The following is a 15,117-nucleotide window of genomic DNA, read 5'->3' as shown; positions in this document are numbered from 1 at the left end:
GAGAGAAACAGTGAGAGATATCCTAAAGTAAGGAGAGCTAGCCTCTCATTATTTCTGCGACAATAGATGCTTTAAATGCATGTTTTTGCCAGTTGCAGGAAAGACTGTGCTATGGAGGCAAGGCTGGTTAAAATCCACAGCTTTCTGTATTGACTTCTAATCTAAAATATTAGACATGCATTTTGATGGGATAACACTTTTTGATAAACATGTTGATGAAGCTTTGCAAGGCCTTAAAACCAAAACTGATATAGCAAAGGTATTTGGGACATCTAATTTTCATGGCTCATGAAGATCACAAAATCTCAGAGCAGGGTTCAACCAGTATGGAGGACAAGGACACCTTTATCATCCTCAAAGGCAATCTGGATTTGACAACAGATACTACTTTAATCAAAATCAGTCTACAGGAAGAAAGAGAGGTTCCTCACAAGTAGGAACCAAAGATAATCAGAGGAGACTCTGACTACCAGCTTGTTCCCCCTTTTCTGTCTGGTCCTCAGAAGTTCAGAGGGAGGGGGTGGAGAGGGGAGTCAGGGGTGTTTGAAGAATTTCCACTTGTGCTCTTGCATGGAAGAAAATAACATCAGACAAGTGGGTGTTACTAATTGTCCAGTTAGGTCATATGTTTGAGTTCATTCAGAAACCTCAGTTTCTCCACCAAGAAAGGAGCATCATCTTCATTTGAAGGAGATGCAAATGGACATTCTCATGCTTCTTTCCAAAGAAGATATAGAAATTGTCCCGAAATCCCAAAAGAATCAAGGTTTCTATTCCAAGTTCTTCCTAATGAAAAAGAGTTTTGAATGCTTACTTTGCAAGAAGTCCTCCTGATGAGGCAGGAAGGGATTTTTTTACCTCTCTCGGCATTGGGGATGCTTACTTCGATCTACCCATTCATCGAAAACACAGGAGGTACCTACGATTCTCAGTAGTGGGTAATCATTACCAGTTCAAGGCACTCCCTTTTGGGCTCAAATCAAAGCAGCGAAATTCAACAAATTTAACACTCCAGTTGCCACTTTTTTGTGGGAGAGAAGGTCATCAGGTGTTCCAGTACCTGGATGGCTGGTTAGTCAAAGCGCCATCAAGAGGAAAAGCAAATTCTTCCACAAATGCTTGCATCAGTCTCTTCCAGAAATTAGGTCCGCTTTAAACAGAGAATAATCATCCTTGGTACCCCAAACAAAGATCCAATATCTGGAAACAATACTCGAAACTCAGTGCCTTTCCATCGGCAGAACGATTGAGAAAGTTACAGACAATGTCAAAGATTATTGCTGGAAAGCAATCAATCAAAGTGACACAATACAAGTCCCTGATAGGTACAATGGCATCATGTATAGGTCTCATTCCATTTTGCAGGCTTCGTTTGAGACCCGTTCAGCAAGAGGTGGATTTGCAATGAAAGCAGGTAGAAGGCTCCTGGGCAAATATGGTCCACATCACAAGGCGCTTAAAACAAAATCTGATCTGGGTGAGATTTCCAGAAAACCTAAATGTAGGTGCTTCTTTTCTACCAATAACAGAAAGGTTATTACTCGCCACAAATGTGTCCATGGATAGCTGGAGAGCCCACCTGCAAGAGCCTTTGATCAGATGCAGGGGAAAAGCTTCACATCAGTGCGTTGGAACTCCGTGCCATAAGACTAGGCTTACAAGCATTCCTCCCCAGGGAGGTCAGCCGGTTCTAATCAGAACAGGCAACACAACATCCATGTTCTACATAGACAAGCAGGGAGGGATATAGTCCAAGATCCTTTCAGAAGAAGCTTGGCTTCTGTGGAACTGGGCCATTTCTCACAGGATTGACATTGCTTTGGAATGTCTGCCAGGCTATCCAGAACGATCAGGCGGATGCGCTCTGCTGGCAAATGATGGATTATTGCAAAAAGAGGCATGAGTGGGATTTAGAATAGAAACAGGTGGATTACAGTTTCAATCAGTGGGGTGACCCCGCAATTGATCTGTTTGCCACTACAAACAACAAAAAGGGCCTGTGCTTCGTAGGCAGGTTGTGGCATTCAGGGACAATGGGGAACACTTTTTTGATCAGTTGTCCCAAGATATTTGCCTAAGCCTTTCCTCCTTTTCCCCTGATCCCCAGTATGTTGAACAAGGCAAAGATAGACCATTGTACCCTGAGTCTCATGTCTCTGGAGTAGCTTTGCCAGGACTCGTACAGCGAGCTGCTACAGTTGTAGCATGCCTAGCCATTCCTTTGAAGATGCATCCCAAGATATTTCTCAGAAATCAAGGAGAGATTCTTCGTCACGATCCAGAGTCGCTGAATTTGACAGCATGGTACCTGACCACCTAGAATTTGGCCATATGGATCTCCCACAAGAGTGTAAACAGATTCTGGCACAGGCTTGTGCTCCAGCGACCAATAAGACTTAAAATGTTAAGTGGAAGATTTCCGTGTGTGGTGCAAGAATAATAGTCAGCATCTACTTCAAATAAAACCTTCTCAGATCCGGCCATATCTGTTAAGTTTGGCCAAACGTGGTCCTAAATATTCTTTAGGTAGGGTTCCTCTAGCTGCAATTTCTAGATTTAGGACTGACAGTTTGATATCTACTCTATTTTCCCAAAGGATCACTAAACAGTTTATGAAAGGCCTCTTAGGAGCCTTTCCACCTCTTCAACATCCTTATGTTTCATGGGAGCTTAATACAGTCCTCAGTCAGCTGATGTTACCTCCTTTTGAGCCGATGCATAGAGCGGACTTAAAATTTGTCTCATGGAAGACAGCACTGCTCTAGCTTATGACATCCCCTAAGAGAGTGGAAGAGATTCAGGCATTCATCATCAGAGAACCCTTGCTCCCGTTCACTAAATACAAAGTGATACTCAGAGCCAACTCAAAATTCATTCTTAAGGTGCCTACTGGCTTTCATTTGAATTAGCCTGTAATTCTTAGATCCTTCTTTCCCAATCCATCCTTACCAGCAGATTGTTAATTGTGTAGATGTCTCAAATTCTATATCAACAGTACAAAGGGCATACATACACCAGACCACCTATTTGTATCTTCTGCTCAACCACGAAACGGTCAAGCCCTGTCCAAACAGGGGATAGCTCGTTGGATCTCCACCTGTATTGCTTTTTATCATGCCAAAGCCAATCATCCTCTTCAGGGAAGAGTAAGGGCACATTCCACCAGGGGCATGTCTTCAACTGCAGCACTCCATGCTCGGGTGCCCTTGATAGACATCTGCTTTGCAGCCACCTGGGGAAGCCAGGACTACATCCTTGAAGCATTAAAGCCTAGATGTGGGTGCAGAATCTGATGCAACAGTGGGACAGGCAGTAGTGAGAAACCTGTTTCATGAAAGGTGATGCTGCTTCCCACTTTGTTCTACTCTATAATGTGTACTGCTTGCTATTCTGATTCAAGAATGTGAATATATAAAAGATCTAACGTTGGAGAAGAAATTAGTTTCTTACCTGTAACACCAGTACTCCAACATTGATATCTTTTATATATTCACATGCAACCCTCCCTCCTTCCTGGTCAGAGTCTCATTGTAATCTACTCTCACACCTGTGCTTTGAAGTTTGAGCTATGGTGGCCTCTAGGGGGAGTTGTAGTGTTTAAGTTTCCATCTCACTGGCTGAAGTTTGGGTTCTTTCTAATGAGGTGGATGTGTTACTAAACATACTATGTTGTTTCAGGCCTATGACCTTTTTACATTATATACTGTATGTTGTATATTTTCACACGTTATACTCCTATTTTAATGTTCCAGGGATTCCCACCCTGACGATGGGAAATGATTCAAGCATTTGAGTATATAAAAGATACCAATGTTGGAAAACTGGAGTTACAGGTAAATAACTTGTTTCTTTCATTCACTCAGCAGATCTGACTACTATTTCTGAATATTGCCATGGTTTGGCCCTTAGAAAATCTTCATGAATGTGTTTAAGTAGCCTCTATCTAGGTACCCAGCAGATGTTTAGGGATATTACATTCACTAGTTCTGCATCTTTGATCCTCAAACAGATGAGGAAATGTACTGGAGGAAAATGAAGACTGAAATTCCTATCTCAGTGCGCCTCAAAGAGAAGAACAGTCTTCAAATCCTGTAGAAGGTTAAAAAAAGGCATTATCATCAACAAAAACAGAAGTTTGAAGCTGTACCAGTAAATCAAACTCATAGGGGCATACGAACTTACCATGCAGCAGCATCCAAAGAGGAGTCCCAGGCAATCACTTCCCAACTTCTTTTCAACATTTCTGTAGGGAGAGGTATCACAAAATACCTTGAAATATGCCAAAGCATGTGCGAAGATAACTGGTCTGTGAATATTGTGCAGGATGATTATGCCTTGTGTTTCAAAATGCTACAACAAAGGATTCCACCAAAGAAAATTCCCAAATTTAAGTTGGATCTTCCACAGAAAAAGGCAAGCATCCTTCTAGTGGAACAGGCCATAAAACCAGAAACCCCCATCCAGAAAAACAGAGGGATTTATTCAAGGTACTTATTCATCATACAGAAAGTCCCTAAGAAAAATGTAGGTCTATATGGGAATTTAAGGCAATGGTCCAGGAAAGAGAAATTTTTCATTCTAGATCTCCATCAGATATTCATGTAACTCCACAAAATGACTGGATTTGTACCATTGGCCTACAAGATGTATACTTTCATATTCCCAGCATGAAGGAACTCTATTTTCTGAGATTTTTGATGGGAAATCTTACTTTCAGAACAATGTACTACCTTTTGGCCTGTAATCAGCTCTAGGCACCTTTTTAAAGTGTTACTTGTACTAATGGCTGTTCAAAACAATACTACATCTCAAATACCTCTGAAAAGTTCTAAACAGCACTGTCTTTACTTATTTTTGCTCCACAACAGCATCCCAAACTCAGTGCAAATCTTAAATACATAGGAGCAACATTAGTGATGATGGATACTTGTGAAAACTATTTCAGAGTGAAGAGTTTAGCCGTTAATCAAAAATGTATTCACCTTCAGACAAACATCCAGCACATCAGAAAATCTCCTGAGACACAGAGAGGTTCTGTAAAAACTATTCCGCTTGCCAGATGAGTGGTAAGTCAGAAGGGAACACAAATACACTATTGGTGCCTCCAACAGTTCTAGGTGTCCATTTGAGTAAATGGGAATCAAGATAGTTGGTCTATTTGGCCCCCTCCTCACAGTCAGGCATTTAGTGTATCTTGATTGTGGGGGACTATGCCACAAGATAGCCTGAAGCTGTACCTACAAAGAGCATGACTGCACAAGTGGTAGCCAGGGCTCTCATGGGAAATCATCTTTTTTAACATAAGAGTGATGTGGGAGCTAGCAAGTAGCACATAGCACTTCTCTATGGCATACCACCCACAAACTAATGGTTTGGTGGAGTGATTTAACAGAACACTGAGGAGCATGATGGGAAGAGCGACCTTCTTCTGCCATGTCTCTTGTTTCCATGCTGAGAGATTCCGCAGAAGGGGGTAGGGTTCAGTCCCTTTGGCCTTTACAATGGACACCCAGTGCAGGGTCTACCCACCTTAGTCAGAGAAGGGTGGGAAGGAGCTTCAGAGTCTCCACAGAAGGATGTGGTGGATTATGTGACTGACCTCTGGAAGATGATGGCATAAGACACGAGTCAGGCAAATGAAAACCTTCAGGCTGATGGTCGAGAGGTACAACCAGAAAGCTACATTGACTGCGTATCAGAAGGGTCAGGAGGTTTGGTGCTAAAGCCTATTTGTCTCAGGGCTTTGGGGAATAAATGGTGTGGGCCATGTACGTTTTTTGAGATTACCGACTTGGTGGACATAGGTGCTACACAGGAACCCAAGAGGGTATTCCATGTGGACAGGCTGAAACCTTACCTCCGAGAGACTACACAGTAAATATCATTGCTATAGCAGAGAAAACTGAGGAAGACAGTGAGCATCTTCCTGACTTGTTGCATTATGACATGAGGGATAGCACTATGGAAGGGGATCAGTTAGCCCCAGAGTTAACGCCTGAGCAGCAGAGAAAGTATGGAGAGGTGTTTGGAGTGTTTTCTCACCTCTTCCCACTTGTTCAAGGGCTGACACCTGTCTGTGTGCATGACAAAGATTCAGGAAACAGTCTGCCATTGAAAGGCAAGATGTACCGAACGTCGGATCGGGTTCAGGGATGCATTCAGGCAGAAGTTCCAAAACCGATGCTGATCCAGTCCCCGGAGCGGATGAGCTTTTGGATCGGTTAGATGCTGAAAAGTACTTGAGCACCTTAGATCTGACCAGTGGGTAGTGAAAGATGGCCTTAAGACCAGATGCCAAGGAGAAGACTGCATTTTCTATGTCATATGGGCTATATCTGTTTGGGTGATTCCTTTTGGGTTGAAGAATGCTCCTGCCACTTTTTATCGCCCGATGGACCATGTTTTCACAGGGCTGGAGGAGTTCTGTGTAGCCTACCTGGATGACACTGCAGAGTTTAATGTGCAGAATAAGTCAGCGATCCCGTATACAAGAGGGGCGGAATACTTTGAAGAGTAAGGTGCATCATCTTGTTTCACTGATGCAGAGAGGGAATGCTGCCAGGGTGCTCTGCAAGTGCTCGAGCCCCGACTTAAGCACTGGAACCTAAATAATTGTCCCCCTACATATGAGAGAGATCACAGGAACTTATCACTTCTTCAGAGGGAGTAACGTGAATGACGCCCTGCTGCCTCTGCAAAGCCGAGAAAGCTGCTCTCCAGCAGTAACTGCTGCAGACCTCTGTGACATCCAAGCTTGGAATGCTCCTGGAGACACTGGTACAGCAATCTGGAGGAAGCGGGTAAGACTTATCACAGGGCAACTTGTTCTGCCTCGTAGCGCCGGGGGCTCTGGAACACTTTTGACTTTAGAAGAGTCAAAGTTTGACTCCTAAGACTCAGACCTCTACTGGGGCTTAACCTGAATGTCACCTATTGTGAATGGGGAATAACAACTACGAATAGGGGGAAGTGGGGCTCAAAGACCTGCCTATCTAACACTAGTGTTAATGTACTGACCTCAGGAGGACTGTTTATTGTTTGTGCATGCCATATTTTATTTTGTGTTTGTATATAAATACTCTGTTTTTCATAAAAGAAAGTATTTGATTGGACAATCATTTATTGTTGTTACTGAATGTATTTTGAGTTGTTAGACTGAGTTCACCCCTTGCATCTGCTCCCCCACCCCTCTGAGAAGCTTTGGACTGGTCGACCCACGCTGAGAGTCAAGTGTTGAAGGCTTAGTTGGCCCAGTTGCTAAGGACCTATCGTAGGTTAAGCCCCGTGACATCAGGACTACAAGGCCTAAACCCCCACAGTTGGGTCCAGTGGCTCCTGCTTGCTCTATTGCCCTCTAAAAGGGGGGCACTGACAATAAAGTCTTCACCATTAAAACCTCTCCAAGGCAGCATCTGTCCTGCCCTTTCAATAACAATAACTCCAGCTCATAGACTTAGCAGAATCCAAGTTTTATGTTCCCCATTATCTTTACACAGTATTCCATTCGAACAGGTTAGTGATGAGGATTTATACCTCTTTGAATATTAAAGTAGTATTGGAATTTCATGTGAATCTAACTATTTCTTTACCAATAACCTACAACAATGCTACCTCTTCAGCAAAGGAAGTCATCACATACTCTCATTAACAGAAGAGTCTTCAGATTATATTTACATAAAACAAATATATCATAATATCTCTGAAAGCAGTGATGAATTATGCTCCCTTTAGAACTGGGATTTCTGCGCCCAAGTGTAGTGTAACTCTCAAAATGTCATGTTATCAGTTAACAAATAAGTAATTGCCGGGCATGATAAACTCATCACTGCACCTTTACTAAGATATATTCCAGTCTCTGATATTTGCAAGGCAACTATATGAAGCTCCAGTAATACTATCACTAAACACTGCTGCTAGGATTTGAACTTCAGAACTGATAGTTAAGAAATATATTTACTTCAGATTTTCATACATTGTTACATAATATTTTTTCCATCCTCTCGATTTTTGCACTATTCTGAGAGGGAGGACTTTAAATTCTATAAGAGTGACGTTGATTATTAATGACAATCTGTTATGCATTATGTACTTCTGATCATAGTTCTGCACTGTAGATTCATTTAATCTATAAACGAGCTAGACTCCTCCTATGCAATGAATAGTGAAAGGTACAAATTATAAATTAAGTATCCTTTAGTCCCTTTCATAAACAACTGAAGCAACTGCTAATACAAGGTATGATTTGATATGGAAGATGTGGTTCCTTAGAGGAGCAGTGCCAAATTTGATCTTTCCATTACTGCTGCTTCTCCCACAAATTTTTCATGTTCTCCTTTTTAGGATTGGAGTTTATGCTGCAGGGTTGTTTTTAATTACAGGTTAAGATTTTTTGGACATATTTTTGAACTGTAATCAATGAAATTTAGTTCATTTAGCATTTGACAGGCTGCAGTTTTTATCAGCATTTAAATACTCAGATAAATATATGTTTGTTACAGAATTGCTCTATGAGCCTGCATATATGCAGGACTATTCAGTTGTTATGATTTCAATGAAGATTTCTACAATTAAAGAAGCAGGCTTACAAGCAAGCAATGTTTCGTTATTGTGACATTTTATAAAATGTATTAATTGATTGGCTGTTGATTGATAAGCACAAGCATTGAAATGCTCAATAATGCTGCAAGGCCTTTCCCAATTGACTGTTTTTTCTCCCATCTATCAAGGGTTAATATTTCAGATGGTACAAAACTGAAGTATAAGGGAAACAATTGAAAATGTGACACCTTCAGCTGAAAGATAATTATTCAGGAAAAAACTATGGTTATGTTCAAGTAGATAAAAAATCATGAGAACTCCATGCTGCATCCATTGTGTTCAGAGCAGGCCTTTTGTGAAGCTGATAAGGGCTTCCATTTGGAGATTTTATTCGACACTATTTTGATTTGCTTTTAAATTAATTATGGTAGATAGAAATGTTTTTCTGGAACGTTCTCTTCATAATAATGCATATGAAAAGTAGAGTAGTTTTGTACTAACAATATTTTGAATGAGTGCATCATATGTTATTTCTGACTAATATTCCACATACACGCTCATTATATTTAGTGGTTTACACACAAAAATATAGGGTTCTATTTACTATGTTGGATCCCTCGAATTTAAAAAATAATGTAGGTTTTTCCTTTGTTGATTTTGCACATTTGCAAATTTTAGTTTGTTGATATTGCTTTTTGCCAATGCATACTCATGTTGATTATATATTAGTACAATTTACTTTGCCATCGTTGCTTTTGGAAGACCCTACAATCTGAAGTTTTACAGATAATTGTGTTTTTGCAGGGGAGCTGATTTCCAGTCTGTCTCATACTAGAGCTGGAATACCTGATGCATTTACTACACTTGGGACCATAGAGTGCCTCACCCGCCGTTTGTACTCAAAAGATGAAGAGGTACAAAAAGATTAAATAAATGGGATTATACAATTTTGAAACAACAATTTCAGATTTGCAGAATTCACAATGTTTTTTTCCACAGAGCTAATGGAAAAGATATGTTTTGGCCAAAATTTATTTTAGCATCTATGGCTGTTTGGAAAAGGCAACGTAAATATTTTTCTTAAGGTTCTCTTAGGGTACCTTCTATCCACATTTATAGAAGCTAGTTTTAAAAATTGTTGTACATGCTTTTCATAAGCCATATTTTATAGCCTTAGATAGTCATCACACCAAGATCCACATTCCTAGTGGCAGTCCTAATTCGGAAGCAAAAAAGTGTTTGCATCTGAAATGGAGATAATTGGTTATTTAAAAACTTTGCATAGGCATAGCATTTTTCCCATACAGGTATCATCAAGAACGACCTGGCAGAATTGTGCAGAATCAATGTAATATCTGGATTATGCAGTTGAGAATGAAGGAAAAGTTTTGATTTACTATATTACGCCCCATTCTGATTTACACACTTCATAATTGTCACACACTCACCTGGTTCTGACCGTGGAGGCGATGCTGGACTTCTTATACCCCGGAGGGCAGCCAACGATAAAGGAACCCTAAACCCTTAAATCATACAGTGCCCTCGAGGTGAAGGGGGTTGGGACAAAGTAAGAAAAGATAGACTTACAACTCTGGTCCTGCTCTGCAGCCTTGCAACACTGTGTAAGAGGTTCTGCACTCCATGGACCTTTTGTGTTGGTGTGGATGGCAGTGCACTGGAAATAACAAGACAAATTGTTCATCAACAGTTCTCAGCATACAAAGATTAAATACTTATTCACAATATTGTACTGCATGAGTGCAGGTACAAATCAAGATTTCATGCTGGAGTTTCTGGCACTCCAAAGAATAATTTCACATTCAGTTCTCTGTACAAGTTTGTATACATATACAATGCGCTCTTATAAGTCCTCTCTCATTCTTATTACGACAGTTTGTCAAGAATTACTGGTGGGTGGATATAATTCAAGTCTGGAGCGCCCACTCTCAAGGAGTTCAGAGTGCTTGAGCTATTGAAACAAAGGTAGTGACCGATTTCTGGAAAACAAGATTTCTCTATTCAGAACTCAGCCTTATAGCTAATCTTAGGCTCAAGGCAATGAACGTTAGCTACATAACCTACGCATGTGTCCTTGTGTAATGTAACTGGTGCTCAGGTAAAACCACTCCAATACCTTTAGGGGGAGTTTGCGCTATATAAAACCACAAAAAAAAAAAAAAAAGATATGGATAGCAGTGAACACGGGAATCGGGAATATCCCTAATCGTATCAGTAATGCTGGACATGGAGGACTGTAAAGGGGCAAGCCTAGATTGGATGCAGAAAGTCTGAGGGATCTATAGAGCAACAGGGGCACATTGAGGAGCTAGCTGGATCGATTTGATGCCGATGCTGTGGAGTACAGTAGAACCAATGAATGAAATTAAAATGAATGAATAGGTGTCTTCTATGAATGGATACTTGCTTGATCTGTTTACAGCAATGCCCACACCCCCTCAGGGATGACCCCCACACCCCCACGAACCTCCCCAGATCAGACCCCCATGAAAACCCTGGGATCATTCACAGACCGGGCAAGTAGCTCCTCCTTCATACTTTACAACCAGAGGAACCCCATATTCTAGTGGTGGTTGAAAGGAACATGTGTGTAAGGGGAGGGAACTCCCTCCCTTCATTGGGGAAATCAGGCCATCGTATACCGACTGTGTAGTGCAATTGGAAGAAAGCAAATAAGCCGAGCACCATAAAACCGCCCTAAGCCCGAAACTTTTCTGGCAAAAGAAAGAGGCCATCCCGAAAGAGTTGTGCCAATGTGGTGAAGCCAGGATGCTGCAGAGTAGTGCTTACCGCTCCATCTAAGGTTGGTGATAAGGATGGGTTATTGAACAGAGGCATAGCCGGGAAGTAAAGCAGATGTTATCCAGCTCTCGCTGCCAGCGACCACATTGCTAAGTTCGTACAGCGCATGGTCCTGACTTGATGAAGCGAGGTAGCTAGTGCAGTCCCAAGACGGCCCAGCTCTAGCTGATACCTCTCAATTGGGAGATGAGGGGCTGTGCAGCTCGGAGTAAACAGCATAATGAGCCTACAAGATAATACTGTTCAAGGTTGAGAACAGCAAAGCCACCCATAAGCCCTACTGAGTCTCTCCCTAAGTCTCACATGGGACCCTGCCACGCCACACAAGTCAAGGTCATTTCTGTCCAGAATTGGGCAAAGAGAGTCCTGCCCGGCAGAATGGGAATATTTGCTAAGAGATACAGTAGCATAGAGAGGACCACTATGTTGACCAACGCTACACGGCTGCAAAGGAGAGAGAAAGAGCTATTGAGTGCTGTTCCTCAAGTGCACTCAACACAGGCCATCTATAATTATCCAGAAGGATAGACAATATATATGCAGAGGTAGCGGATGAAGGCCCCATGCAACACATTAGTGTAATTGTTTTGACGCTAATGTGGTGTTAGATAGGCATTTCTGACACGCCATATTTACAAAGTGGCACAATGCCTGCATTGCACCACTTTGTAACCACTTGTGCCACATTATGCCTGCACCAGGCATAATATATGCAAGGGGGTGTTCCAGTGCTGGGAGGTCCGAAAAAATGGCACAGTGAAATTTACAAGATTTCACTGCTTCATTTTTTGCGTCATTGTTAATGCCTGCTCACAGCAGTTGTTAAAATGACGCACCCATTATGTTCAGTGGGCCTCCCTGTGCTTGGCTGCACTAGTGTCAAAGCTTTTGCCCCTAGTGTAGCAAAGCGCCACAATAACATCAAAAATTTTGAAGCTGTTGTCCTAACGACCACCGTGGTGCGCCGTATTGTAAACCCTGCGCAACCATGGTGTCGTTAGGTGCCGGTAGGGCAGCGCAAGAAAAGTGGTGCATCATGATGATGCACCACTTTTTTGTAAATATGCCCCTAAGTTGCCTGTCCACCCAGAGGGAAGCCCAAAGAGAATGGTTTTGCAGCATTTGTATGGGGAAATATTTCAGATTTATCTTAGTTACTGCACAGGCCGCATAATTGCCAAAGTGGATAATGTCAGGTACTATCAGGACTGCCTTGGACATTAGGACCCTGACAAAAAAGAGAATGTCTTCAGCATAAAGGAACAAGAGATAATGCTGTATAGGAAACCTCACATAACAAGGGGCTCCACAGCCAGGTTGAACAGCAGCAGCAACAAGAAATTTGGGTGTGAGGCAGCCTTTGATCTTGACTTTTGCCCCTGTGTACAGCAGTTATGTCAAGCTGATAAAGTAATGCCCGAGGTCCATCCGGTTAGCACTGCAAATAGCAATTGCTACTTAATGAATCAAAGACTTTCTCTGTACCCAAGAACATCGAAATTGCCTGAGTCTCTGGTTTAAGCCGATGTAGCATTGCAAATACGCAGAAGCGGCTTCTCCGCAATGGAGGAGGTGCGTCGCCCCACTGGCTGAGAGCCAGCAGCAGAAAAATAAAACAATATTTGAATGTTGTTTTATTTTTCTGCTGGTTCAGCCAGCAGGGCCACGGGAGGTGGGATGAAGAATTTTGTGCACTAGGGGCCTGATTTATATTTTTTTCCACGCTGCATTTGTGTCATTGTTTGATGCAAAAGCAGCGCAAACTTACAAAATTCAATTACATTTTGTATGTTTGCATCACTTTTGCGTAAAAAAAGACGGCCATCTAAACACACAACATGCGCACTTAGGTTTCTCCAGCCCGGCTCTGTGCACAGGCCGGCTGGAGAAACTGCACTGGCCCCAGTGTTGTCTGAACGGTAGTCACTGCCGCTCAGACCAATCCTGATGCTGCTTACATGTTATGTTTAGCATGTAAGCAGTGCCAGGATTGCTAGGGAGCCTGGTGGGAAACTAGAACAGGAAAGGAAGACGAGCAAGGCAGCAGGAGAGAATGGTGGCGGCGGCAAACTGAAAGTTTTTTTTTTTACTTTATTCCCACCCTACCCCACCCCTCCATCATCTCCTCTGCCCCTTCCCTTGATATCTGCGGCAGCCGCTGCTGCAAATAAGGTCCACAAGTTATTCGATGTGGCCCTACCCAGAATAAAACCAGATTGGTCTTGTAGGGAAAAATGATGAAGATAAGATTATTACTGCAGACATACTTGTCGGAACATAGGGCCATATGTATCATCATCCTGGTTTGCATTTCCTAAATAGCAATTTTTAAGAAATCGCTGTTTAAGAAATGCAAAATGGGATGTATGAAAATTGTGATTAGGTAATAGTGATTTCTTAAAAGTCGCAATCGCTATTAACGAATCGCAATTAGGGAATGGGACTCCATTCATCCCTATGAGCCTGTAGGCCATAGGTGCGAATGGTTTTGCATTACCTAAGTTGCGAATTCCTGTTAGGAATTCGCAAATTAGATAATGCAAACAACAGGGTGCTTGGGGCCTAAGGCCCCCTTTGATGCACCCCAAAAAAATATTTGTGGACATATGAAGTGCACCATTTATAATGCATTTTTAAAAATTGCACATGTTTACCACCAACTTGGATTTGGTGGTAATTGCGTTTCCTAAATGCCCAATTTGCATTTAGGAAATGCTTGATACATGTGCTTTGGAAATCGCAAATAGGAATTCCCTATTTGCTATTTCCTATTTAGAGAATCGCACAAACTCAGGAAAATAAGTCATAGCTATGTTTACTTGCCACAGGTAGGGAAAATAATATTATCTATTTTGAAAGGAAGTGTATCACAGCGCAAAGGCCAATTAGACAAATGCTTGTGAACTTTGAAACAAATTTGATTGGATCATAATTAAGCATCCGAATGTAAGTAGCTCTGATGCATTTAGGCTACCAACCTGATATTGAGGATGGTAGTACTGGGACACTTCAAATTAAAAAAAGAGGGAGTGATAACATTTGGTATTAATCAAGGTTCATGAAGATCAAAGATGAGGGACATGTAGTAGTTTATTCCTGAGTGTGCGTCAGGTTACTGCAATATTCAAAAGGTTATTTATGGAGTTTGAAAATTATCATTTTCTATGTGATACACCTAAGTGAACCACTAACAGTCCAGTGTTTGTGTTCCTAGGTCCGAGTTGCCTGTGCAAATGCTCTTGGATATTTAACTTTTAACCGAACAGCACATCGTCATCTGTTGATGGAGTGCAGGAATAAGCCAGCACTTTTCGACCTGCTAAGAAGCAATCTAAAGGAAGACGCTCGAATATCTACGGAATTTATAAAGGACTTTGAAAGGCAAAAACAAGTGGGGTTACCATCTTTAAGGTAATGCTGCATAGCTCAGCAATTGTGTGTTCTTTCAATTACTGTTTCAATAACAAGGTCAAAAGTCAAAGAGAAAATCAGAAGTCGACATCTTATTGCACGATTCTCATATCTCCCTTAGTTGGTCCAGTGTAATGTAGATACTGAATTCTCTTCTCTATCACCAAATTAAACAAGTTACACATTTCTTGAATATATACATATATATTCCCTACTGGCACTCAGGTAGTTATAGTTAGGACCATATTTCCATAGAAAAAGCATTTTTGACTTGCCTATGTCTTTGGCACCGTTTTACAAAACCTCACAAAATTTCCCCCAAAAAGTGTCGCAGTGAATCTTGTTGCG

General features: G+C 41.7%; 1 protein-coding gene across 1 annotated transcript in view; it reads left to right on the top strand.

The window, feature by feature from the left end:
- ANKAR (ankyrin and armadillo repeat containing) overlaps positions 1 to 15,117 on the top strand; it is a 723,226-nt gene that overhangs the window by 609,670 nt on the left and 98,439 nt on the right. Inside the window, exons 23-24 of the mRNA XM_069225913.1 lie at positions 9,343 to 9,452; positions 14,573 to 14,769. Coding sequence (XP_069082014.1) covers positions 9,343 to 9,452; positions 14,573 to 14,769 — 307 coding nt within the window. The remainder of the gene's footprint in view (positions 1 to 9,342; positions 9,453 to 14,572; positions 14,770 to 15,117) is intronic.

The sequence above is a fragment of the Pleurodeles waltl genome, chromosome 3_1 (genome assembly GCF_031143425.1).
Source record: "Pleurodeles waltl isolate 20211129_DDA chromosome 3_1, aPleWal1.hap1.20221129, whole genome shotgun sequence".
Classification (NCBI taxonomy): domain Eukaryota; kingdom Metazoa; phylum Chordata; class Amphibia; order Caudata; family Salamandridae; genus Pleurodeles; species Pleurodeles waltl.
Note: the sequence above shows the minus strand (reverse complement) of the source record. Positions and strands in the feature narration are given on the sequence as shown.